This window comes from Medicago truncatula, chromosome 7 (genome assembly GCF_003473485.1).
Source record: "Medicago truncatula cultivar Jemalong A17 chromosome 7, MtrunA17r5.0-ANR, whole genome shotgun sequence".
NCBI classification, from domain to species: domain Eukaryota; kingdom Viridiplantae; phylum Streptophyta; class Magnoliopsida; order Fabales; family Fabaceae; genus Medicago; species Medicago truncatula.
In genome coordinates, this window is record NC_053048.1 from 33,337,454 (window position 1) to 33,365,216 (window position 27,763).

At 32.3% G+C, this 27,763-nt stretch overlaps 3 protein-coding genes across 3 annotated transcripts; all 3 read left to right on the top strand.

The window, feature by feature from the left end:
• Window positions 1-2,782: 2,782 nt before the first annotated feature.
• Window positions 2,783-3,608, top strand: LOC11413674 (senescence associated gene 20). The gene has a single exon (XM_003623457.4). The coding sequence runs from the start codon at window positions 2,940-2,942 to the stop codon at window positions 3,393-3,395; it is 456 nt and encodes a 151-aa protein (XP_003623505.1). The 5' UTR covers window positions 2,783-2,939; the 3' UTR covers window positions 3,396-3,608.
• Window positions 3,609-17,855: 14,247 nt separating this feature from the next.
• LOC11411145 (senescence associated gene 20) lies at window positions 17,856-18,566 on the top strand. Its single transcript, XM_003623459.4, has one exon. The coding sequence runs from the start codon at window positions 17,912-17,914 to the stop codon at window positions 18,365-18,367; it is 456 nt and encodes a 151-aa protein (XP_003623507.1). The 5' UTR covers window positions 17,856-17,911; the 3' UTR covers window positions 18,368-18,566.
• Window positions 18,567-26,363: 7,797 nt separating this feature from the next.
• On the top strand, window positions 26,364-26,950 carry LOC11415736 (senescence associated gene 20). The gene has a single exon (XM_003623461.4). It carries the CDS (start codon window positions 26,400-26,402, stop codon window positions 26,847-26,849), a length of 450 nt encoding a protein of 149 aa, XP_003623509.1. The 5' UTR covers window positions 26,364-26,399; the 3' UTR covers window positions 26,850-26,950.
• The last annotated feature ends 813 nt before the right edge of the window (window positions 26,951-27,763 follow it).

The window sequence follows — 27,763 nt, forward strand, 5'->3', positions numbered from 1 at the left end:
CGGATCTGCAATATCGGCGCCCAAATCATTGATTGATCTTTCAATAGGAACCAAACAAACAACACAACAAGTCGTAAAATCAAACGCCGTACAAGACGACGCCGCACTCAGACGACGAAATCACAAAAAACACAAAATGGAAAACTTGATATATGTGGAAACCACTTATTTAAATTCAAAGAAAGGGGAAAAAGATGCATAAGGGTGATTTTAGGTCAAAAATAACCTAAAACCACCCTCATCGATGAATGAAAAAGACAGAAAACTTATTTAATATATTTTCAATTATGAATGTCAACCAAACCCTATAAATAGAACTCATAATTCAAATAATAAATCTGTCAAAGGAAAAAAATCATATCATATACAATAAATACTTGCAACTACAAATGCGACTAAGAACAATTGCACCCTTAATAAGATTATGATTAATATTTGTACCAAAAAAAAAAAAAAGATTATGATTAATATAGGGTTTAATAAGATTTGAATGGTCAAAGACAATCCATTTGCTGGAAATGGTAATGCCATCTTCAAGTTATTTGACCCTGACGGATCAACTACCATAAGTTGTCCTACTAACTATGATTGAACAAAATAAAATGAGGTAAAATTAATCTAAGGTTCAGTGGCATCCCAATTGTGGTACCACATATATACTGTGAATTGGGAGTTACAATAAATACAAATGGGGTCATTTTCCTTTGCATGAGTTGTGTGTATAGTGATGTTAATAATGGTTTGTGATCCCTAAAAAAAATAAAGTTTGTTACATCAGATATCAATTTACAATAAATTTGTTCAGTCATCTTTCGATGATTGAAAGAGTAATACATATATCCTTTTAGTGTAAATCGGATATCCTACGGTTCAATTGCAAACATTAATCTCTCAAGTTTTATGGACACTAATTAGGGACCAATTTCTCGAGTTTTATGGACACTAATCAGGGACCGTATGCATTTACCAACTTGGATGCATTTACCATCTGTCATCAAAACAAGAGCTACCAAATCCCTTACCGTTCTATATAATTAACACAGGTCCAAACACAAAGAAAATAAACCTTGGTATAAAGTAGCAATAATCTATTAACTTTGTTCCATTCAGTTGAATCTTGGAATAAACTCTTTGTCCCCAATATTCTTGGAATGACGGTGTTATTATGGTTGCTTTTGCCGGTCTTGGAATCAATTTAGGAAATTTAAAAGTTTAAAAGTTAAAGTAATTTAAAAGTTAAAGAAATAGTACAACAAATTTAAGAATGAATTTTTTTATTACTCTATCAAAAAAAGAAAGAAGAAATAAAAGAAATTCAATTTAAACACTCTTGGAATCTTGATAGTAACTGTGGATGCAGAAAATAAAATACTTTTGGGAGGCAGTTGCCTATGCTGATAAAATAGAGGATCCTCCCCTCCTACCTTCCAAAAACATCAATTCAACCTCATAGCACTTTTAGATTATACCTAAAGATTCAAACAAAAGAGTCCTTCAACTACAAACGAAAGATCCAAAAAGGGTTAGTTATTCTAAGTAAACCATTATAGCAGTTTTGTATGAGATTTGATATGAAAATGTTTGTTAATAAAGGCTTAATTGCACTTTTGGACCCCTATCTTTCTAAAAGTTGCGGTTATGGACCCCTAACTAATTTAAATACAAAACAGCCCCCTATGTTTTGATTCTTTGACAGCTTTGAACCCGCAGTGCAGTGTTGACTCGGTCAACGCTGACGTGGCACCCTAAGTGAGGTGCCACGTGTCAAATTTTTTATTTTTATTTTGCCTTGGGAGGCCAAAACTGTCAAAGAATCAAAACATAGGGGGCTGTTTTGTATTTAAATTAGTTAGGGGTCCATAACCGCAACTTTTGAAAAGATAGGGGTCCAAAAGTGCAATTAAGCCGTTAATAAATGGTAGTCATTCGTCACCTTACTACCTAATTTTCTAAGAGAGCTATTTTTAACCCCCTCCCTAATGATTTCATAAAAATCACATTCATCCATATTTACACATCTAGACACAAGAACACTTAGATAAGATCGTAAAAGATCTTTTCAGTATAAAAAGAAGTTGTGTTTGAATTCAGTCCTGAAGTGTTTTGTGTTTGAATTCAGTCTTGAAATACAAGAGTGTTAAAAAATTTAATGAAAAGTTTTGCCACTATTTGCGGTCATACCCAACTCGAAAATTTAATCTCTCTCCAGTTGCACATATATATGATATACAATTAACACAGAATATTTACACATCTTGATGAAAAACAACAACATTATTTCTCACGTCAAAATGGATAAATTGATACAAATATTATTTTTTGTTCGCAAGGAGAGGAGTGGTGTTTAAAATCATGGGGGAGGGAGGAGTAGCTACCATTTTATAAAGATTGAGTTAAGTCAATCCAAATTATAAGATGGTGTCAAAATCAATATCAGATTAACTAGACTATAAGTTGTAAGACCACTCATATCATACGTCAAATATCTCTTTATCTATATGAAGATATGTGTGTTAAAAGTTTTAGAATGGATGATATGAATTTTATAAACCGGTTTTAGAAATGTTGAGTTAAACTTAACCAAAATTTTAACACCAACACTAGTCCACCACCCAAAAATGCACATACTAGTAAGTCTACAGGTTTTTTTTTTTTTTTTTTTAAGGATAGTATGTCTACAGGCTGTCATTGTTTTCTCCTCATAAATGAATCCCCACTTAGTATCATATGCAATGATTTAATATATATGCATATTTGTGGTTTGACACATAAATCAATCAATCTCAACCGTCTATGTTAAATCTCTAGAACAAACTAATGACACCAAACTTTAGCATCCTTCTCTCATCCATCCCTATAAATTGCAACCTTCCATGCCATGCAAAAATCAGTGGTAACTCAACAAGTACCATTTTCTTTACAAAAAGTTTCATTAAAAGATGGACGCTATGGTTGAAATGCAAAACAAGTCCATAGTTGAAATTCTCTACAAAGCACTTTTGGGGCAAGGAACAATGGAAATGGTAGCCAAATTGCTAGCAAGTGATCTTGAGTATTGGTTCCATGGCCCACCACAATGTCAACACATGATGAAGGTGTTAACAGGAGAAACAAATCACAAAAAAGGGTTCAAATTTGAGCCAAGAAGTGTCACTTCAATTGGTGATTGTGTGATAACTGAGGGGTGGGAAGGACAAGCTTATTGGGTTCATGTTTGGACATTGAAAAATGGGTTAATTACACAATTTAGAGAGTATTTCAATACATGGCTTGTTGTGAGAGATTTGAGGCCATTAAGGTGGGAAGATCATAAGCAAGATAACATGACATTGTGGAGAAGTCAACCTCGTGATCTTTATCGTAGGTCACTTCCTGGACTTGTCTTGGCTATTTAGACACAATTCATTTGTGCTTCTCAATTTGATTGTTATTTAATGTAGTCACTATTTTGTATAATGTATCATGAATTTGGTCATGTGAATTAAACATCATTTTCAAATTTTTCTTGAAGGAATTAGTAACTATATATTTGGCTTGTGGATATAGTCAATTGTTGTATAAAATTGGAAGTGAAAAGAATGTATAAGAGGTTAAGGATTAAGGTGAAAGTAGATGAAAGTTTAAAGGTGCATATAATATGAATGTAAGAGATATTATGTTAGTGTAGTGTATTGCTTTAAATCGTTGTTCCTCTCTTTCTTTCAATCGTTGTGTTTCCCATCTTTTAGAACAACTTGAAAAATTGATACAACATAGAGACATAAACTTCGTTTTTTGCCTGAGACATACATACGGTAAAAATTAGATATATAAACATGCATTCATGATGTATAAAATAAATTAAAAACACAACACAATTTTTAAATATTAAATTAAAAATAGAAATTATCCAAATGCTATAAACCAAATGTTCAAACATAAAATTCAAAATAGAAATAATCCAAAGGTTACAACACTATTAAACTAGGCCCCGCCACCCCCACCTACCACGCCTACGGTGATAAACCCGCCTTCCATGAACCTCCCCCATGATTGCTTCCAAATGACTCCATTCATCAGTCCCTTGCTCCACCACATCATTGGCCATGACGGCATAGACATGGCCTCTGATACGATCCAACCTTTCGGTCAGCACCAAGTACCCCTGCTCTCCATCCTACTCAGCAACAACCTCATCAAGGGTCTCTTGCTCTAGTGGCCTCGAGATAGGAACAACCTCGTTCGAATAATATATGGATGTGAGATGACCATCCTAGTGAGCTTCCTTGTGCCTCCCGAATAAATCGTGCATGGGCACCATTTGTCTGCTCCCATGCCTTCACCACATTAGACCCCAATAGTTGCAACATCATGTCAAAAAACCTTAGTCCTGGGAACTTAACCTCGTGGACCAAGAGCATGTCCTCGATGGAGAGATGCAGCAAACAGGACATGTAATCATGTGTCAATGTTATCTCCCCAAACGAAAGATCGAAACTTGATTTTTCCTCATACCATCTCTCAACAAAGGCAGAACACAACTCGTGGTTAATAACATTGTAGCTGGTATCCTGCAACAACTGAAGACCGATGGCTCTCAAGCCATCCTTAAACCATTGTGCTGCCATCTGAGCCCTGCTTTCTTTATCATGTATAATCACAATCTTCTTTCCGTTGTTTACACATTTTATATTGCCACGCCATTGCAAAAATTAGAAACAAAAATTAACATCGGCTTCACAATAATCATAATAATACATGAAAAAAATAACAATAATTTAATTTATAATAATTAAAACAACATAGGAATTCAATTTACAATTGATAAAAGGTGCAACTTCTTACCACTTCATCAACCGCCATCCTGGTCACGTGAACATGATACATGGTCAGCATAGTCAAATCGTGTGACCAACCAGGATAGTCATCAAGCTACTCTAGCTCTGGATCCACACCTACCTACTGTTCAACATCACCCTCGTCCTGCTGCTTAGCATCACCCACCACCTAATACTCATCATCACCCTCCACCTGCACGTCCATCTCCATATGGGGCTCGTACTATGGCTCAAGATCGTTCCCTTGATATGTTCCCTCGCCATCAGCACGGTGTGCCCTCCCCTGCCCCTGCCACCGTGCCTGGGAACTCCCTCTCCCCTACGAGCCTCTCCTTACGCTCTTGCCTAACAGAAGCATGTATCGATTCTCTATGACCTTCAGTGTATTCCATACATGTAAACGAATTTGTTGTATTCACAATAAAACAAACCATTGTCTGAAGGGCAGTCTTTAAGGATTACAAGTTACGAAACTAGTCATTGAAAATACTCAATACTTCAATTTTTTATGCATTAAATGAACACACTCATAGAAATGTAATGTCTAAAATTGTTAAGGGAAATGCTAACATGTACCCTTAGGACACATATTAATGTACCAAACATAGAAATTTTGCAACTGTGTTAATTTATTTTTCAAAAAGTTAAATAATTTATGTTAATTCTTTTCAATTGCTAATTTAAGAATTCTTAACTTGTGCCCTTAAGGCACAAGTTAGCAATACCCCTTTAAAGAGTGTCCTTAGGGAGGTTATTAACATTTCCCTAAAACAAATATCATTTTCTAGAATAAGAGGATCATATGTATTTGTCCTAAATGCACTTCTAAAACAACTTAAGTTATTTTTAAGAGCGGGAAAGAATTCATGTGTCCATTGCATAGAGAACTCAAAAAGTAACTTGTTCTGCAAAATATGTATAATTAATATTTGATGAAGAACTCAATGTATGCGTATCCACACAATAAGTTAAGTTTATGCATACCAAGAACTTGTTATCAATAAAGTGTGGCATAGCATATCTATTTTTTTTTCTCCTAACAAATGTCTTCTCAAACAGCGAGTTAACTAAGGATCATTAACCCAATAATGGAGCAAATACCATGATTTGGTTGCAATTAATGCGATATATAGTCTCATAAATTGGTTGCTAAAGGACAATAGACTGGATTGGTTCTCAATTCTCACCCATGAAAAGTTTGGTGTTCTGTCAATTGAATTTAATTGTATGGGGCTATATATATGATTATGAGTGGTCACTTTGGTTGATTATTGATTAGGAGAATGTCCAAACTCCATGCACACGAGGGGTTTTCATGGCTGGATCCAACTGTTGATATTAATTACTAATATAGTAGGTTGCATGTATCTATATATAGAATCAAGAATCATGGTCATTATATCTATATATTCATTTTTTATATCAAAAGAAAAACTGTACTAGAGATATATCAGACTGTCATGGTCCAGAAGAAAGTTCATTCGAAGGTAGGGAGGGGTTTCCCTTCCAATCATGACATACATTATATGAGGGACTTAATTTAATGGACCCCATCTAGGTTGCAATTTGTGATTACCACTAGTTTTATTTGACCTTTGTGTTTTGTTATTTACTTGAATTATTGCATATCGAATAATTTTCTATATATTTGATAAATGATTGAGTCGCTCAAACATGTTGTATTCAAGGTTGTCAAAATTGGAATTTTGCTTCAGGTCAAATGATAATTGCAAAACCGCCAATCGAAAAATCGCAACTAAATTCAAAGGATTTTGCTCAATTATTTTTGTAGAAAGGATATAAAAAATTGTAAAATCGCAATCAAAATCGATTGATTTTACAAAAAAAAATAATACTAAATATATGTTATAAATGATAGTCATAAATGACTTAGTCTACAAGATCTCGTAAAATCGCAATCAAAATCGATAGATTTTGCCTATATTTTAGAATTCTACTATATGAATTTATGTCGTTGAAGGTGAAAAAAGTCGCAAAATCCTGAATTTTAGGATTAAAGTCAGAATTTTCAAAACAATGGTTGTATTAGCCCTGATATAGGCTATAGATACAAAAAGGTCACACCTAAGCCACACCCAACAATAATACAATTGCACATAATCATTAATTAATAAATACAATTTTTTAAGAAATAAACTAAAAGCACAAGATCAAAGAAGAGGAAGAAGAAGATGAAAACACTTTGTATTATTCTCTTCACAAGTGTGTCTTTACAATTCAATATGAGCCCTATTTATAGGATTCAAGATGAATAAGTGAGTGATCAAGATAATTAAGGTCCACTAACTATTCACTCATTAATGGGGGTTATAGGAAAGTGAAAGACTAAGGATGGAAATCCACTAAGTTAATTATTCATAACAAATTTTAAGTTTTCTCATCACATTAGAAAATAGAGGTTGTTGCATTCATCATCCCAAAGCTCCAAATATTAAAGAGGTTTTCTGGTATCATCGCAAGGCTTATTGGATAAAGTGCAGTAATGATGGTGCAGCCAATTGGTACTCCTGGACTAGATGCTTGTAGTAGAATTTTAAAGATATTTTGCTGCCATTTTAGGGTTTTTTGCTTATAATCTTGGTATCACCTCTGCTTTATATGTTGAAATTATCGGAGTTATGATATTTATTGAAGTACACCATCCGGACACTATTATAAATAAAAATCACTTTTTAAGTTCATTGAACAACTTATCTACATAAAGTTAAACATATCAGGTTCTTCATTGCAAAGGAAGTAGGCCAAATCACTTATTTGGGTAGCTTTAATGTGTGGTTATTGTGATTCTAGCTGTTTTTTTGTGCTTACAGCCTGCTAGAATTGGTTTTACTTTCATGGAATATAACAATGTCAGATCCTTCCTCTGTTCAGAAAGTAGCAACACTTAAATCAATAGGATTTTGTTGCTTGCTTCATCTCTAGCAGAGGTAAGTTATGCTCTATCTTTATATCTCAATTTTTTAGTGAATGTTGGATTTAGTTCATTCATTTATACCTCAAATTTACTTTTATTTTGTTTTTGCTCTCACATTCCTTCTAAATACTTGCAGCTAGAAGACTTTTGTTGTTTCAAGTGAAACTATGAAAGATGGTGTTGCAAGCCAAGAATATTTTTCTTGCATTAGCTTGCTTAGATTCCCTCATGGTTATTTATTATTTTTTGGTGGAAAAAGTGATTATTGCTAGGTTTGGCGAGGATATCTTATTTGTAGTATTTTGATTTGCTTGGATAATGAAAAAACACTTGTTATGTAATTTCTAGATTCAATGTGGTGGATAGAGTAATAAACTGATATATATATAAATTACTTTTTTCTAATCTATTTCAATTAGTAACATTTTTTGGTAGGTTTACAATTTTTTTGTCTAGACAATTTTGCGACATTTTTTACTTCCCAAAAATTATAAATGTAACATTATTTTTAGTGTTATCGGTGATACAAAAAGTGTTACAATAATGTAGCATTTTGCGACACTTTTTGAATGTTACAAATAATACTATCAAATGTAACTAAAGTTCTTTAGTAACATAGGATTTACCTACAATTGTTCAAATGTTAATAAATTTAATCAGTAACATTTTTCTTGATTTAGTAACAATTTCAAGTGTTACTAGATGTCAATTATGTTGTAGTGTGTATTTGATCAACAATATTGGCCAAATACGTAGGTTGTTCAATGAATATAAAAGGTGTTTTTTTTCTTCTTATAATAGTGACCATAGAGTTTAGCTTATAAAAACGGATGTCATTGTCTTGTGACTTGAATCTAACTCTTGAGCAGAGGGTGTAGCTTATAAAATTGGATGTCATTGTCTCATGACTTGAATCTAACTCTTGATTGATTAATCTTGCTTTCATGTCCCAATACTATTGTTCTTGTGAATTTTAGAAATAGATGACTCAATTGCATAGCTCTCACATAAAGATAACTTTCATCGTGTCTCACATTTATAGAGAGAAGTCACTCAATGCGCTAACAAGCTTGCCAACCTTTGCATCACTTTAACAATTGTCAATGGTGGGAGGCTATTCCTCATAGTATTATTATCTTGAATGTATTTACTACGAAAGAATTGATCTACCTGAGCATAAATTTAGTTAACTTTTTGTTTATTGAGCACTGCACTTGCTTTCTCTTTACCTTAGTCTCATAATTTGGTTATTAAAGGACAAGAGTGGGGTGGTTCTCAATTTTCATCCATGAAAATTTGAGTGTTCTGTCTATTGAATTTTATTGTATGTAGGGTTACATGATTCTAACTTATGAGTAGCACTTTGGTTGAGTAATTGATTAGGAGAATGTCCAAACTCTATGCACACGAGGGGTTTCCATGGTTGGATCCACCTGTTGCTATTAATTACTATAGGAGGTTGTATGTATCTACTATATAAAAGAATCAAGAATCATCGTCAGTATATTTTGGTACTCGTGGACTAAGTGCAGCATTGGTGCAACCAATGGTACTCCTGGACTAGATGCTTGTAGTAGAATTTTAGAGATATTTTGCTGCCATTTTAGGGTTTTTTGCTTATAATCTTGGCATCACCTCTGCTTTACTTTTTGAAATTATGGGAGTTATGATATTCATTGAAGTACACCATCCGAACACTATTATAAGTAAAAATTCACTTTTTAAATTCATTGAACAACTTATGTACATAAAGCTAAACATATCAGGCTCTTCATTAAAGGGGTTTCTTGCAAAGGAATTAGGCCAAATCACTTATTTGGGTAGCTTTAATGTGTGGTTATTGTGATTCTAGCTGTCTTTTGTGCTTAGGTGCTAGGATTGGTTTTACTTTCATGGAATATAAAAATGTCAGATCCTTCCTCTGTTCATAAAGTAGCAACACTTAAATCAATAGGATTTTGTTGCTTGTTTCAATCTTTAGTAGAGGTAAATTATGCTTTATCTTTATAAATCAATTTTTTTGGATTTGGTTCAATCATTTATACCTCAAATTTACTTTGATTTTGTTTTTGCTCTCACATTCCTTCTAAATACTTGCAGCTAGAAGACTTTTGTTGTTTCAAATGAAGCTATGAAAGATGATGTTGCAAGCCAAGAAGATTTTTGTTGCATTAGCTTTCTTAGATCCCCTCATGGCTAATGTTTTTTTTTTTTTTTTTTTTTATATTTTTTATTTTTGGTGGAAAAAGTGATTATTACTAGGTTTAGTTAGGATATCTTATTTGTAGTATTTTGGTTTCCTTGGATCATGTAAAAACACTTGTTATGTGATTTCTAGATTCAAAGTGGTGGGTTGAGTAAAAACACTGTTATAGATAAAACACTTTTTTCTAATCTATTTCAATTAGTAACATTTTTTGGTAGGTTCATAATTTTTGTGTCTAGACAATTTTGCAACATTTTTACTTCTAAAAAATTATGAATGTAACATTTTTTTAGTGTTATCGGTGATACAACAAGTGTTGCAATAATGTAACATTTTATGACACTTTTTGAATGTTACAGATAATACTATAAAATGTAACTAAAGCTCTTTAGTAACATGGCTTTTATCTAACAATTGTTTAAATGTTGCTAAATTTAATCAGTAACATTTTTCTTAATTTAGTAACAATTTTCAAGTGTTACTAGATGTCCATTAAGTTGTAGTGTGTATTTGATCAACATTATTGACCAAATACGTAACTTGTTCAATGAATATAAAAGGTGTTTTTTTCTTCTTATAATATTGATTAGAGGGTGTAGTTTATAAAAATGGATGTCATTGTCTCATTACTTAAATCTAACTCTTTGGCAGAGGGTGTAGCTTATAAAAATGGATTTTATTGTCTCATGACTTGAATCTATCTTTTAATTGATCAATCTTGCTTTCATGTCCCATACTATTGTTCTTGTGAATTTTAGAAATAGATGATTTGATTGTGTAGGTCTCACATAAAGATAACTTTCATCGTGTCTCACATTTATAGAGAAGTCACTCAATGCGCTCACAAGCTTGCCAACCTTCACCCCATTTGAACAACTACCAATGGTGGGAGGCTATTCCTCATAGTTTCTTGAATGTATTTACTATGAATGAATTGATCTACCTTAGCATAAATTTTGCTAACTTTTTGTTTGGGTTGAGCACTACACTCGGTTTCTCTTCACCTTGGTTTTATCTCAGTAAGTTTTATAGGTAAGGTTTTTAATTATAAGACAATTGATTATGCTTCTTTTATGCATCCTTCAGTTTTGGTCTAGTCCACCCGAGTATTCTTTCTTCATTTCCTTTTACTAATATGCTTTGAGTGATGCGATGATTGGTGGTAGGTTTGAGGTGCCAAAACAGTTGAGATGTCATTCCTATCATGTGATGCGTTTGCACTCTATTTTGGTTTTAAAAAACATTGTTTAATGTGTGAAAAAAAAATGGAATTTGAATTATGCATACCAAGAACTCGTTATCAATAAAATGGGGAATGCATCGATTTTTTGTACAATCATGATTTTCTGGATTGAAAGCGATCCATCTCCAAAACAAATGTCGCTAGGGCAAGATGCCATGGGCCTACAATTAATGCATTTAGAAATGCATTTATTGTATATAGCCAAGAAAATTAATATATAGTCTCATAATTTGGTTACTAAAGGACAAGAGTGGATTGGTTCTCAATTTTCATCCATGAAAATTTGAGTGTTCTGTCTATTGAATTTTATGTATGTGGGACTATATGATTAAGAGTCGTCACTTTTGTAGAGTAATTGATTAGGAGAATGTCCAAACTCCATGCACACGAGGGGTTTCCATGGTTGGATCCACCTGTTGCTATTAATTACTATAGTAGGTTGCATGTATCTACTATATGAAGAATCAAGAATCGTTGTCATGGTCCAGAAGAAAGTTCATTCGAAGGTAGGGAAGGGTTCCCCTTCAAATCATGACATACATTATATGAGGGACTTAATTTAATGGACCCTATCTAGGTTGCAATTTGTGATCGCCACTAGTTTTATTTGACCTTTGTTTTGTTATTTACTTGAAATTAGGCATGAAAATGGGCGGAGTGGAGACGGATTTTACATTTTCCGACCTTATACCCGATTCTTATATACTCACCTGTTATCCAACGGGGATGAGAAATTGAACCCCATCCACGTCCCCGACGGGTTCGGGTATCCCCGCCCCATCCTCGTCCCCATATTGTATAATGTTTTTAATAAAAAATAGAAGTTTTTTTGCAACCCTTAGAGAAATGTTGTAATGCATTATCAAGCAATATGCGCACATTGACATTTGTTTGACCAATTGATTTAATTGCTCCTTTAAATATCAATGGTAGTTTTTATAACACAACAATTATCAAACAAAATAACATGGCATATCAACATAAAATAATTTTTTGCATTCGAAACGAGTTTGGGTATGGGTTCGGGGTGGGTACTTATATACCCATTACCCATCCCATACCCGTGTTTTGAAATCAGGGAAAACCCAAACCCACTCAAAACGGGGAAAATCCGACAAAATGAATTTGGTTCGGACCGATAAACACGGGTATGAGTTTTGTTGTCATGCCTACTTAAAATTATTGCTTTGGAAATATGGATAACAAATAATTTTCTACATATTTGATAAATGATTGAGTCTCTCAAACATGGTGTGTTACCTCTGATTTAGGTTATAGATACAAAAAGGTAATACAAATAACAAATAAGATTGAAAAGTCCTAATTAGTCTTTTAGCTAAAATCATTTTTCCACTGCAAAAGTGAAGAGGTTTCAATTTAATTGTTGATGTATTCTTCTGTAAAATTTAAAACTCATTTACATAATGAATGTGATTCAATTGGTTAAGCAACATTGAACTTGTGAAGAAGAACCATTGCGAAGATTTTAGCGAATATTAGTCTTATAATTGGTCTAAAAAGTCCAAGCTTGCGAGCATATTTTGTAAAGCCACTTAGGTGCCAAAAACAATGATTATAATGGTTTCCTTCCAAAAAGAGAATATGTTTTTTTATTTTTGATAGAAAAAAACGATATTCATTCATTCGAATAATTGAGAGTATATCAGATACAATAACATGTTTAACATCGCTTAAAACGTAAAGGGTGAATCTGCGAACAAACTCACAACGCTCAAGTTAATAGTATAGAACGACAAAATGCCTAAAACTAATATGATAAATTATAAGCCACCGAAATACTCATGCTTCCGGATTTGCAATATCCACGCCCATATCATTAATTGAATATGCAATTGACCTGAAGTTGATCTTTCAATAGGAACCAAACAAACACCGCAACAAGATGCAAAATCAAACGCCGTACAAGACGACGAACAACACAACGCCGCACTCAGACGATGAAATCACAAAAAACATAAAATGAAAAACTTGATATGTGTGTAAACAACTTATTTAAATTGAAAGAAAGGGAAAAAAGATACAGAAGGGTTATTCCTGGTCAAAAATAACTTAAAACTTATTTAATATTTTTTCAATAATGAATGGCAAGGACAATACATAAAATGCAAGGTCTGGGGTTTCAAACCCCAGCCACCACAAAAAAAAATAATAAAAAAAATAATAAATGTCACACCTAACCATACAAATTGAACTCATAATTCAAAAATAAATTTGTCAAAGGAAAAAAATCATATACAATAAATACTTGCAATTACAAATGTGACTAAGAACAATTCCACCCCTAATTATGGGTGTTCATGGGTGGGTTCGGGTTGGGTTTAGCCAAACCCAAAACCAAACTAAATAGGGTACTTCGGTTTGGATGAGGTAAAATAATCACGGGTTATACTATTGGGTGAGTTTGGGTAAACCCACTAATTTTTGGGTTGGGTTGGATTGATTAATGGGTTACCCGACTTATTTTTCTATTTTTTTTTAATATTAAATGACTTTTTTAATATTAAATGATTAAATGACAAGTCCTCATAATTTTGTTTTAAAATGGTACTCTACTTTTTAATTTTCTTAAAAAAATGTTTAACTTATTTTACTATAATTTTATGCATCATAGAATATCAAATAATATATATTAACTTTCTTCTACCCTATGAAAATAAAGATAAAAAATATTAACATTATGTCTTAAAAAAAAAAAATATTAACATTATTGGATAAATGAGTTTTTTGGGTTTGGATCTGGTTTTACCCGAAACCAGGGGCGGTTTCACCGCCCGGCAACCCCGGGCGGTCGCCTGGGCTCGATTCGATAATTTTTGCATATTAGACCCAATCCAAAAGTTAATTAACACACTTACAAAAAGAAAAATTTGGGCAATCTGAAAATTCTCACACGCAAATAGGTCTCGGAATTTTATTTAGCACACTATTGACGGGTTCATCTCTCTTATTTTAACAGGTTAATTGTTCAAATTGACCCTGTAATATACCTTATGTCTGAAAAATGACCCTTAAAAATACAAAACATATATTCTAGCATTGTAACTTGAATTTCTTCTTATTTTTGACCACCCTGTAATATACGTGTAGTCTAAAAATGTGACCTATATGTTGAATTTTTTCATTATTTTTTTCATACATGATTAACACGTTAAAATATAGCTTTACATAAAAAATTAAATTTCTTCGACCAGAGATAAATTAATTATGTTTTTTCATTTCCTCATAATTATGAATCTCTAAACAATTTATAATTAATTTGTATCTCATTTAAAGACTACAAAATTTCACTGTGAAGGTTCTTATCATGTTCTAGTCATGCCTACAAAATTAGGGAACTAAATTTAACTTGTGAGTATACGCTTACGCGGAACAAAATTTCAATTTTGCACGTTTTGGTTGAAAAATCATAATAAATTTAAACAACTTCGAAATGCTATGAAACTTTACATATCCTTTTATATATTTTTATAGATGTCTCTGGAAATAATGAGCTCAAAATTCGATTTATAGGTCGAGATTTTCATTGTTTTGTTTTTTGAGCTTTTGACACTTTAAAAATTCATAATTAATTTGTCGTTTGTCGAAAATTTATAAATTTTTTGTGTAAAGCCGTATTTTAACGTTCTTAACTCGCCTCTAACAAATCATGAAAAAAATCAATCTCTTGGTTGCTTTTTTGGACTTCGCGTATATTACAGGGTTATTAATTATAAAAATTTCGAATTACATGGTCAAAATACATGTTATTTAATTACAGGGCCAATTTTCAGACTTCACATATATTACATGGTCAATTTTAATTAATAATCCTATTTGAAATTGTACTTTTATTGACAAAATGATAAACCTCTTTTATTTCGATTTTTTTAATTATTAAAATTATAAAAAAAAATTGATTTATGATTGTTGATATAATTTGGGATAAATTTTTCGCCGCCCAGGCTCCATAAATTTCCTGGATCCGCCACTGCCCGAAACCCATTTATTTTTATGGGTTTTTCATTTTTAAAAATCATACCTACCCAATTACCAAACCCAATCCATTTTTTTGAGTTTTTTGGGTGGGTTTGACCGGGTTTTTTGGGTTGACCCAACCCATAAACACCCCTATCCCTAATAAGATTATGCTTAATATATGGTTTAGTAAGATTTGAATGGTCAAAGACAATCTATTTGCTGGTAATGGTAATGCCATCTTCAAGTTAAACTAAGGTAAAATGCAAACGGATCAACTACCCTAAGTGGTCCTACTAACTATGATTGAAAAAAATAAAATAAAAGGTTAATTAAGGTTTTAGTCCCTATAAATATTCATAGTTTTGTTTTTAGTTCCTACAAAATAAAATCACATTTTTTAGTCCCTGTGACATTTTCCTTAAGCATTTTAGGGACTAAAAATGCTGATGGAAAAATTTTATAGGGACTAAAAATGCTTATAAAAAATTTTATAAGGACTAAAAATGTTGATGGAAAATTTTATAAAGATTAAAAAGTGTAATTTTATTTTGTAGGAACTAAAAACAAAATTCTAAATATTTATAGGAACTAAAAACTTAATTAACTCAAAAATAAAATGAGGTAAAATTAAACTAAGGTTCAGGGCATCCCAATTGTGGTACCACATATATACTTTGAATTGGGAGTTACAATAAATGCAAATGGGGTCATTTTCCTTTGCATTAGTTGTGTGTATAGTGATGTTAGTAATGGTTTGTGATCCCTAAAAAAACCAAAGTTTGTTACATCATATATCAATTTACAATAAATTTGTTAGATGATTGAAAGAGTACTACATATATCTTTTTAATGTAAATCGGATTTCCTCCAATCTAAACACTAATCTCTCGAACCTTATGAAGTCGGGTCGTATGCATTTACGAACTTGGATGGTTTGGACATTAGACTCCCAAAAAATACACAAGAGTATGAGCCGAAGGTCATCATCTATCATTGAAACTAGAGCTACAAATTCGTTACCGTTCTATATAATATAGGTCCAAAGACAAAGAAAAGAAACCTTGGTATAAATTAGTAATAATGTATTAACTTTGTTCCATTCAGTTGAATCTTGGAATCTCGTGGTGGAATAAACTCTTGACCCCCAATATTCATGGAATGACGGTGTTACTATGGTTGCTTTTGCCGGTCTTGGAATCAATATACAAACACATAAATTTAGGAAATTTAAAAGTTAAAGATTTTTTATTACTTTACCAAACAAAAAAAAGGAATAAAAGAAATTCAATTGAACAATCTTGGAATCTTGATAGTAATTGTGGATGCAGGAAAATTTAATATTTTTGAATGTGATGTTTTTTTTTTTTTTAAGGACTTTTTGAATGTGATGTTGAGTGGTGGTAAATTGCCTCTTTTGAGCTACCAAGATAACATTGAAAAACATATTGTTAGATTATATTGATCTTTTGAGTCATTTCTGTTTATTGTAATAATCGTTGTTTCATCTAAATTTAGACCATCTAAGTGTGGTTTAATGTAAATATAAGTGTAAAATGAATCCCCTTATGTCACATTAAAATATTTTTATTTATAAATTTTACTTTATTTTTTTATTTATGCTACATAAATGTGTTTAACTTTTTTGAAAAAGGCAAATTTGTTTGTCCCCAACTCAACTTACAAATCTTTTTGGGAGGCAGTTGCCTATGCTCAAAAAATGGAGGATCCTCATACATTCCAAAAACATCAATTCAACCTCATAGCACTTTTAAATTATACCAAAAGATTCAAACAAAAGAGTCCTTCAACTATAAACCAAAGATCCAAAAAGGGTTAGTCATACTAAGTAAACCATTAACATATTTAAGAGTTTTGCACGTGATATGATATTAAAAAAAATGTGTTTGTTTATAAATGATCGTCATTCGTCCCCTTACTACCTAATTTTCTGAGAGAGCTATTTTTAACCCCATCCCTAATGATTTCATAAAAATAATATTCATCCATATTTACGCATCTAGACCCAAGAACACTTAGATAAAATCATTTAAGATCTTTTCAGTATAAGAAGAAGTTTTGTGTTCGAATTCACTCAAGAAGTAGCTACCATTTTGTAAAGATTGAGTTAATTCAATCCAAATTGTAGGATGGTGTAAAAATCAATTTCAGATTAACTAGACTACACGTTGTAAGACCACACAGATCATACTTAAAATATTTCTTTCTCTCTGTGAAGATAAGTGTGTTAAAAGTTTTATAATAGATCAGATATGAATTTTATAAACCAATTTTATAAGAATTGAGTTAAACTTAACCAAAATTTTAACACCACCACTAGTCCACCACCCACCCACCTCCACGGTTCCACCCCACAAAAAAGAAGAATTTTTTACTCTAAATATGCACATACTAGTAAGTCTACAGGCTGTCATCGTTTTCTCCTCATAAATGCATTCCCCCTTAGTATCATATGCTATGATTTAATATATATATATATATATATATATATATATATATATATATATATATATATATATATATATATATTTGTGGTGTGACACATAAATCAATCAATCTCAACCGTCTATGCTAAATTTCTAGAACAAACTAATGACACCAAACTTTAGCATCCTTCTCTCATCCATCCCTATAAATTGCAACCTTCCATGCCATGCAAAAATCAGTGGTAACTCAACAAGCACCGTTTTCATTACAAAAAATTTCATCAAAAGATGGACTCTATGGTTGAAATGCAAAACAAGTCCATAGTAGAAATTCTCTACAAAGCACTTTTGGGCCAAGGAACAATGGAAATGGTTGCCAAATTGCTAGCAAGTGATCTTGAGTATTGGTTCCATGGTCCACCAAAATGTCAACACATGATGAAGGTGTTAACAGGAGAAACAAATCACAAAAAAGGGTTCAAATTTGAGCCAAGAAGTGTCACCTCAATTGGTGATTGTGTGATAACTGAGGGGTGGGAAGGACAAGCTTATTGGGTTCATGTTTGGACATTGAAAAATGGGTTAATTACACAATTTAGAGAGTATTTCAATACATGGCTTGTTGTGAGAGATTTGAGGCCATTAAGGTGGGAAGATCATAAGCAAGATAACATGACATTGTGGAGAAGTCAACCTCGTGATCTTTATCGTAGGTCACTTCCTGGACTTGTGTTAGCTATTTAAAGTTTAGACACAACACAACTCATTGTTATGTAATGTACTATGTACTATGTATCATGAATTTGGTCATGTGAATTAAACATCATTTTCAAATTTTTCTTGAAGGAATTAGTAGCTATATATTTGGCTTGTGGATATAGTCAACTGTTGTATCATGAATTTGGTCATGTGAATTAAACATCATTTTCAAATTTTTCTTGAAGGAATTAGTAGCTATATATTTGGCTTGTGGATATAGTCAACTGTTGTATTAAATTGGAAAGGAAGAGAATGAATAAGAGGTTAAGAATTAAGTTGAAAGTAGGTGATAGCTTAATGGTGCATATAATATGAAAGTAAGAGATATTATGTTAGTTTAGTCTATTGTTTTTAATCTTAGTTCCTCTCTTTCTTTCGATCGTTGTCTTTCCCTTCTTGTAGAACAACTTGAGAAATGGATACAACACCACCGAACCAATATCTATTTAGCTGTTACTTTTTTCTCTCTATCAGTTTCTCACGCGTCCTATTTGATTGGATTCTAAAGTCCAAAAACTTCATAAATTGTTGGAACCTAAAACACCTTTATACTGTTCAAATTATAGAATCCAAAGTTTTTTATTTAGTTTTAGATTATAAAATCCGAAAAGTGTCAAACACTTACAAATTTTGAAGTAAAAAAAGACACTTTTCGTATTATATAATCTAAAATGTCATAAAACATTTCAGATTATATAATCCGAACGGTCTTAACACAGAAACATGAATTTTGTTTTTTTTGGATAAGATATACATATGGTAAGAATTTGATATAAACAGGCATTCATGATCGTATAGAATAAATACTTTAATACAAAACATAAATAAAAAACACAACACAATTTTCAAACATTAAATTAAAAACAGAAATTATCCAAATGTTAGAAACCAAATGTTCAAACATAAAATTAGAATTAATTCAAAGGTTACGACATCATTAAACTAAGCTCTGCCACCTCATCCCTACCACGCCTACAACAATAAACCTGCCCTCCATGAACCCCCCACATGATTGCTTCCAAATGACTCCATTCATCAGTCCCTTGCTCCGCCACACCACTGACCATGACGACATAGACTACGTCTCTGATACGTCTCGATAAGGAACAACCTTGTCCGAATAATATATTGATGTAAGATGACCATCCTGGTGAGCCTCCTTGTTCCTCCTGTAGACGCTCCTTGAAAATTTCCTTCAAGTAGATAAATCGTGCATGTCCACAATTTGTCCTTTCCACCTGCTCCCATGCCTTCACCACTTCAGACCCCAACAACTGCACCATCATGTCAAAAGCCTCAGTCTTGGGCACTTAACCTTGTGGGCCAAGAGCATGCCCTCGATGGAGAGATGCAGCAAACAAGACACGTCATCAAGTGTCATTGTCCTCTCCCCAAATGAAATATGGAAGCTCGAAGTCTCCTCATGCCATCTCTCAACAAAGGCAGAACACGACCCATGGTTAATAACATTATAGCTGGTATCCTGCAACAACTGAAAACCAGTGGCTCTCAGGCCATCCTTAAACCATCGTGCAACCATTCGAGCCCTGTTTTCTTTATCATGTATCGTCACAATCTTCTTTCCGTTGTTTATATATTTTAAATTGTCACGCCAGTGCAAAGATAAAAAACAAAAATTTAACATCAGTTTCACAATAATCAGAATAGTACATGAAAAAAATAACAACAGTTTATAATAATTAAAACAACATCGGAATTTAATTTACATTTGATAAAAGGTGTAGCGTTTTACCACTTCATCATCAGCCATCCCAGCCAGGTGAACATGATACATGGCCAGCACAGTCAAGTTGTGTGGCCAATCAGGGAGAGAGAGAGATGTAACTGTTCCTAAAAATAATATATATAGACTACTAATACACTTGAATTGCTAAAAATGCTAACAAGATTAATCATAATAGTAATAACAAAATATTAATCATATCGACTTTAGTAGACCGACATGGTAATCCTAAAAGACTGCTTTATAGCATGTAGTTTGACCTTTTTAGCTAAAGGAATAGAGATCAGTTTCAAGAAGAATGAGAATGAAACTATATTTGGTAAACGATGTAAACGAATTTGTTGTATTTAGAATAAAACAAAACGATTCTCCGAAGGGCAGTCTTTAAGGATTTCAAGTTACGAAACTATTCATTGAAAATACTTAATACTTCAATTTTCAATGCATTAAATGAACACATTTCCATTGAAATGTACTATCTAAAATCTTTAACGGAAATGTTAACATGTGCCCTTAAGGCACATGTTGCTTAAGGCACATGTTAATATACCAAACATGAAATTTTGCATTGGAAATCGTGTTAATTTATTTTTCAAAAAGTTAAATAATTCATGTGAATTATTTCTTCTCAATAAATACTTACTATTTTAAGAATTATTTGTGCCCTAAGAGCACAAATTATCAAGACCCTTTTAAAGAGTGTTCCTAAAAAATGTCCCTAGCAAACTCATTAACATTTCCCTAAAACAAATATCATTTTCTGGAATAATAGGATCATATGTATTTGCCCTAAATGCACTCCTAAAACAACTTAAGTTATAGTGCGCGAAAGAAGTCATGTGTCCATTGCATAGAGAACTCAAAATATATCTATAAAACAGCTTAATTTAAGTTTGTTCTGCAAAGTATGTATAATTAATATTTAATGAGAACTCATGATGTATGCGTATCCACACAATAACTTGAGTTTATGCATACCAAGAACTTGTTATCAATAAAGTGTGGCATACCTATTTTTTGTACAATCATGATTCTCTGGATTGAAAGTGTCTTCTCCTAACAAATGTCTTATCAAACAGCGAGTTAACTAAGGATCATTGACCCAATAATGGAGCTAGAAGCAAAAACCATGGGCTGCAATTAATGCATATATAGTATTATCACTAAGAAAATTAATAGTCTCATAAATTGGCTGCTAAAGGACAATAGACTGGATTGGTTCTCAATTGAATTTAATTATACGGGGCTATATATGATTATGAGTGGTCACTTTGGTTGATTATTGTGCAGGAGAATGTCCAAACTCCATGCACACGAGGGGTTTCCATGGCTGGATCCAAGACAAATAACAAATGATACTATTTTTGATGCAATAAGCTATACTTTTACTATAATGACCTTATTCATTTAATATCTCATTTCATATATTTCTCTCTCCGCAATAAATAACTAAGGATAATATTGGTAAAATAACATTTAATGTTGCATTGAACTTTGAAAGTGACAGTTAAATAGGATAAAAATTTTCTCCAAAAGTGACACTTAAAAAGAAAACGGAGGGAGTAGGTTGCATGCATGTATCTATATATAGAATCAAGAATCATTGTCATTATATCTATATATTCAATTTTTATATCAAAAGAAAAACTGTACATATATCAGACTGTCATGTTCCAGAAGAAAGATCAGTCGAAGGTAGGGAACGGTTTCCCTTCCAATCATCGCAGACAATTATGAGGGATTTAATTAGAATGGACCCTATCTATGGTTGCAATTTGTGATCAGCACTAGTTTTATTTGACCTTTGCTTTGTTATTTACTTGAAATTATTGCTTTGGAAATATGGATACCGAATAATTTTCTGTATATTTGATACATGATTGGGTCTCTCAAATATGTTGTATTAGCCTTAATTTAAGTTATACTCCTTCCGTCCTTATATGTAATGTAACATCCTTTTGCTTTTTTCACATTTTTTAAGAAAAATTGTTAGTGTAGTTAATGTGTCTATTTTATGTGTTAATATTACTAAATTATCTTTTGTTTGTATGTGCATTAAATTTGACTTTTTGTATTTCAAGACAAATTAGTAGGATTAATTAGGGGTATGTTTAGGAAAGTAATAATAAATGCATCTAGTAATTTGAAAAGAAGTCTACATTTAGGGACAAAAATAAAATCAAATGGGTGCTTACATATAGGGACGGAGGAGTAGATACAAAAAGGTTATAACTGGATTTTTTACAACTGCAACACTATACTGCAACTGTAGCAGTAGACAGGGCCGAACCTTGGGAGTGCAAGGAGCTCAACTAAGCCGGACCTCTAAAAACTTTGGGCCTAAAAACAAATTAAGTATAATACCCACCCCAACTTAAAGAAAAATTACATGTTACTTCTTTTTCTTTCTTCGGTACACGTATGAGTTTTTTCTAGACTCTAGTTCTACTTTCTGGACATAAATTTGATGCTATAAAACCACCATCAATTTGTATAATCACTTAATCAGTCAATTTGAAAAGCTATTTCATTGAAAGAATCACAACAATCATTTCTTTTTCGCATAAACCATTCATTTTTCCCTTTCCCACGACGTATGAGTGACATTCCAAACGACACCGTTAAGTAAATTTCACCTCTCTTTCACTTAATTTTATTTTATTTTGTTTCATGTTTAGACGTTCTTCTGATTCTGATTTTTTAATGAAGCTTAGCTACACAAAAAAAAAAAATTATATTTTTATTTTACTGGATCTATTTTAAAAATAGAGCTGAGCATCCTATTTGATAGGAACGGCCCTCACTGTAGAGGATCTAAAGAAAGTCTAATTTTAAAATGTTGATTATTGGTGAATATTCACACGACCACATGTTTTTTAACCATAAGGTTATTTTGTAAAGCCACTTAGGTGTCAAAAACACTACGACGAGGTCCTTAATTATAAGATCATTTTGTGTTTTTTCTCTCTTTTTATAAGATTATGATTATTATAAGGTTTAATTAGATTTGCATGGTCAAAGACAATCCATTTGCTGGAAATGGTAATGCCATCTTCAAGTTATCTGACCCCGACGGTCAACTACCCTAAGTGGTCCTACTAACTTATGATTGAACAAAATAAAATGAGGTAAAATTAAACTAAGGTTCAGAGGCATCCCAATTGTGGTACCACATATATACTGTGAATTGGGAGTTACAATAAATGCAAATGGGGTCATTTTCCTTTGCATGAGTTGTGTGTATAGTGATATTAATAATGGTTTGTGATCCCTAAAAAAAATAAAATTTGTTAATCAGATATCAATTTACAATAAATTATCCTTTCATAGATCGGATATCTTATGGTCCAATTGCAAACACTAATCTCTCGAATCTTATGGAGCTGGGACCGTATTCATTTACCAACTTGGATGGTTTGGACATTAGACTTCCAAACAACACACAAGAGTATGAGCCGAAGCTCATCATCTATCATCAAAACAAGAGCCACGAATCTGTTACCGTTCTATATAATATAGGTCCAAAGACAAAGAAAAGAGACCTTGGTATAAAGTAGCAATAATCTATTAACTTTGTTCCATTGAATCTTGGAATAAACTCTTTGCCCCCAATATTCTTGGAATGACGGTGTTATTATGGTTGCTTTTGCCGGTCTTGGAATCAATATACAAACACATAACTTAGGAAGTTTAAAAGTTAAAGAAATAGTACAACAAATTTAAGAATGAAATTTTTTATTACTATACCAAACAAAAAATAGAAATAAAAGAAATTCAATTGAACACTCTTGGAATCTTGATAGTAATTGAGGATGCAGGGAAATTTAATATTTTTGAATGTGATGTTGAAATGGTGGTAAATTGCCTCTTTTGAGCTACCAAGATAACAACACTGAAAAACATATTGTTAGATTATATTGATCTTTTGAGTCATTTCTGTTTATTGAAACAATGATTGTTTCATCTAAATTTAGACGATCTAAGCGCAGGTTAATATGCAATTAGAAGTGTGAAATGAATCCCCTTATGTCACATTAAAATGTTTGTATTTATAAATTTTACTTTATTTTTTATTTATGCCACATAATGTGTTTAACTTTTTTGAAAAAGGCAAATTTGTTTGTCCCCTACTCAACTTACAAATGCTTTTGGGAGGCAGTTGCCTATGCTGAAAAAATTGAAGATCCTCCCCTCCTACATTCCCAAAACATCAATTCAACCTCATAGCACTTTTAGATTATACCTAAAGATTCAAACAAAAGAGTCCTTCAACTACAAACCAAAGAGCTAAAAAGGGTTAGTTATTCTATGTAAACCATTAACATATTTAAGAATTTTGTATGAGATTTGATATGAAAATGTGTTTGTTAATAAATGGTAGTAATTTTTTAAGAGAGCTATTTTTAACCCCCTCCCTAATGATATCATAAAAATCACATTCATCCATATTTACACATCTTGACCCAAGAATACTTAGATAAGATCGTAAAAGATCTTTTCAGTATAAAAAGAAGTTTTGTGTTCGAATTTAATTCTGAGGTGTTTTGTGTTCGAATTCAGTCTTGATATACAAGAGTGTTAAAAAATTTAATGAAAAGTTTTGCCACTATTTATGGTCATACCCAACTTGATTTAGTCTTTCTCCAGTTGCACATATATGATATACAATTGACCCAGAATATTTACACATCTTGATGAAAAACAAGAGCATTATTTCTCCCATCAAAATGGGTAAATTGATACAAATATTATTTTTTTTTCCGCACGGAGAGGAGTGGTGTTTAAAAATCATGGTTGAGGAGGGTGGAGTAGCTACCATTTTGTAAACATTGAGTTAAGTCAATTAATCCAAATTGTAAGATGGTGTCAAAATCAATTTCAAATTAACTAGATTACATGTTGTAAGACCACTCAGATCCTACGTCAAATAGCTCTTCCTCTATATGAAGATGTGTGCTAAAAGTTTTATAATGGATGAGATATGAATTTTATAAACCGATTTTATACGAGTTGAGTTAAACTTAACCAAAATTTTAACACCACCACTAGTCCACAACCCACCCACCTCCACGGCTCCACCCCACAAAAAAGAAGCCTTTTTGGCTCTAAAAATGCACATACTAGTAAGTCCACAGGCTGTCATCGTTTTCTCCTCATAAATGCATTCCCACTTAGTATCATATGCTATGATTTAATATATATATATATATATATAGAGAGAGAGTCAGGATCCGTTGACACCAGGTGTCAACGGATTCGTTGACACCAAATCTCAACCGTACATTATATTTAATCAAAGGCTCACAATAGTTTCTAATTTAACTCATCGTATGCACCCTTTCTCTCAATCTCACACTATTATTATTTTCAGTCATTCAAAAACTCAGATTGCATATATGATCGCATCATGATTTATTCTTGTTTGCATCTAGATCTATTCTCTCTTGGTTAATTCCTCACATTGATCACATCGCATGAAGAAGACATTGAATTTAGGGGTATATTAGATGATATTTCCTCTAATGATGGGATTTTATGTATGGGAATCAATCACAACTCATGACTTATCAATATTTATTTCCTCTAATGATGGGATTTTATGTATGGGAATCAATCACAACTCATGACTTATCAATATTAAAATGGTTAGTTTGTAAATCATTGAAAATAATGACACATCTGAATGCAGATTATATCTATATTTGAAATGAATTTTAAAGAACCTTTAATTGAATTGTTTCCAATTCCTGGCATACAAACAAAAAATCAAGATTTATCTATGCTGGATATGAACGGCGGCGACTATGTAATTGAGAAAAATCAAGAACGTGATGCACAGATTGAAAATCCAGTCTGCGTAGGGAATTAAGTTTTTTAACTATTGAAGAGGACGATAATATATCAGACCGAGTGCAAGGATTGTACACATTAAATTAACCGTGAGTTAACTTAGAAACTATTGTAAGCCTTTATAATGTACGGTTGAGATTTGGTGTCAACGAATCCGTTGACACCTTGTGTCAACGGATCCTGACTTTTATATATATATATATATATATATATATATATATATATATATATATATATATTTGTAGTGTGACACATAAATCAATCAATCTCAACCGTCTATGCTAAATTTCTAGAACAAACTAATGACACCAACTTAGACATCCTTCTCTCATCCATCCCTATAAATCGCAACCTCCCATGCCATGCAAAAATCAGTGGTAACTCAACAAGTACTATTTTCTTTACAAAAAGTTTCATCAAAAGATGGACTCTATGGTTGAAAAGCAAAATAAGTCCATAGTTGAAATTCTCTACAAAGCACTTTTGGGTCAAGGAACAATGGTAGCCAAATTGCTAGCAAGTGATCTTGAGTATTGGTTCCATGGTCCACCAAAATGTCAACACATGATGAAGGTGTTAACAGGAGAAACAAATCACAAAAAAGGGTTCAAATTTGAGCCAAGAAGTGTCACCTCAATTGGTGATTGTGTGATAACTGAGGGGTGGGAAGGACAAGCTTATTGGGTTCATGTTTGGACATTGAAAAATGGGTTAATTACACAATTTAGAGAGTATTTCAATACATGGCTTGTTGTGAGAGATTTGAGGCCATTAAAGTGGGAAGATCATAAGCAAGATAACATGACATTGTGGAGAAGTCAACCTCGTGATCTTTATCGTAGGTCACTTCCTGGACTTGTGTTACCTATTTAGAGTTTAGACACAACACAACTCATTGTTATGTAATGTACTATGTACTATGTATCATGAATTTGGTCATGTGAATTAAACATCATTTTCAAATTTTTCTTGAAGGAATTAGTAGCTATATATTTGGCTTGTGGATATAGTCAACTGTTGTATAAAATTGGAAAGGAAGAGAATGAATAAGAGGTTAAGGATTAAGTTGAAAGTAGGTGAAAGCTTAAAGGTGCATATAATATGAAAGTAAGAGATATTATGTTAGTGTAGTGTATTGTTTTTAATCTTAGTTCCTCTCTTTCTTTCGATCGTTGTCTTTCCCTTCTTGTAGAACAACTTGAGAAATGGATATAACACCACGGAACCAATATTTAGGCCTAAGGGAATTGAAAGGTATCTCTTTTCCTACTTACCAATGGCATATAAAGTTATTGATAGCTGTTTTTTATTTTTGACCATTTCTAAACATCTAATTCCGTCCGGATGCACCATTTCGGACGGGTTAAAATCATCGTTTTCCCCAAATGGACCATTTTATATGAGTTTTTTTTTGTTCGGACCGGTGTATCATGAAGGAATCGGGTTTTTTAGAAATGGTGTAGGGATAAAAACCAATTTTCTATGTTTTTGAGAGATATTGGGCCGGCTCAGCAAGACAATATGAAAAAGTGATGTCCTAGTTTTTTTTTTCTTTGACAAAAATAAATGATATTTATCTATTCATTCAAGTTGATAATAAACAAATTCAAAGTAATAAAAAACAAAAATGACAAATCTGTGAATAAACTCACAACATCCATGTTATTATCATAAAACGACAAAGTCCTTATGCATACAAATATGAATATATTCAAGTGTCCAAAATACTCATGTCTTCGGATCTACAATGTTCACGAAGTCAAAGTATGCATACAAATATGAATATA

Bases quoted from the DNA above. Each gene is read 5' to 3' on its own strand.
- LOC11415736 (XM_003623461.4), top strand. From the start codon at position 26,400: ATGGACTCTATGGTTGAAAAGCAAAATAAGTCCATAGTTGAAATTCTC.
- LOC11411145 (XM_003623459.4), top strand. From the start codon at position 17,912: ATGGACTCTATGGTTGAAATGCAAAACAAGTCCATAGTAGAAATTCTC.
- LOC11413674 (XM_003623457.4), top strand. From the start codon at position 2,940: ATGGACGCTATGGTTGAAATGCAAAACAAGTCCATAGTTGAAATTCTC.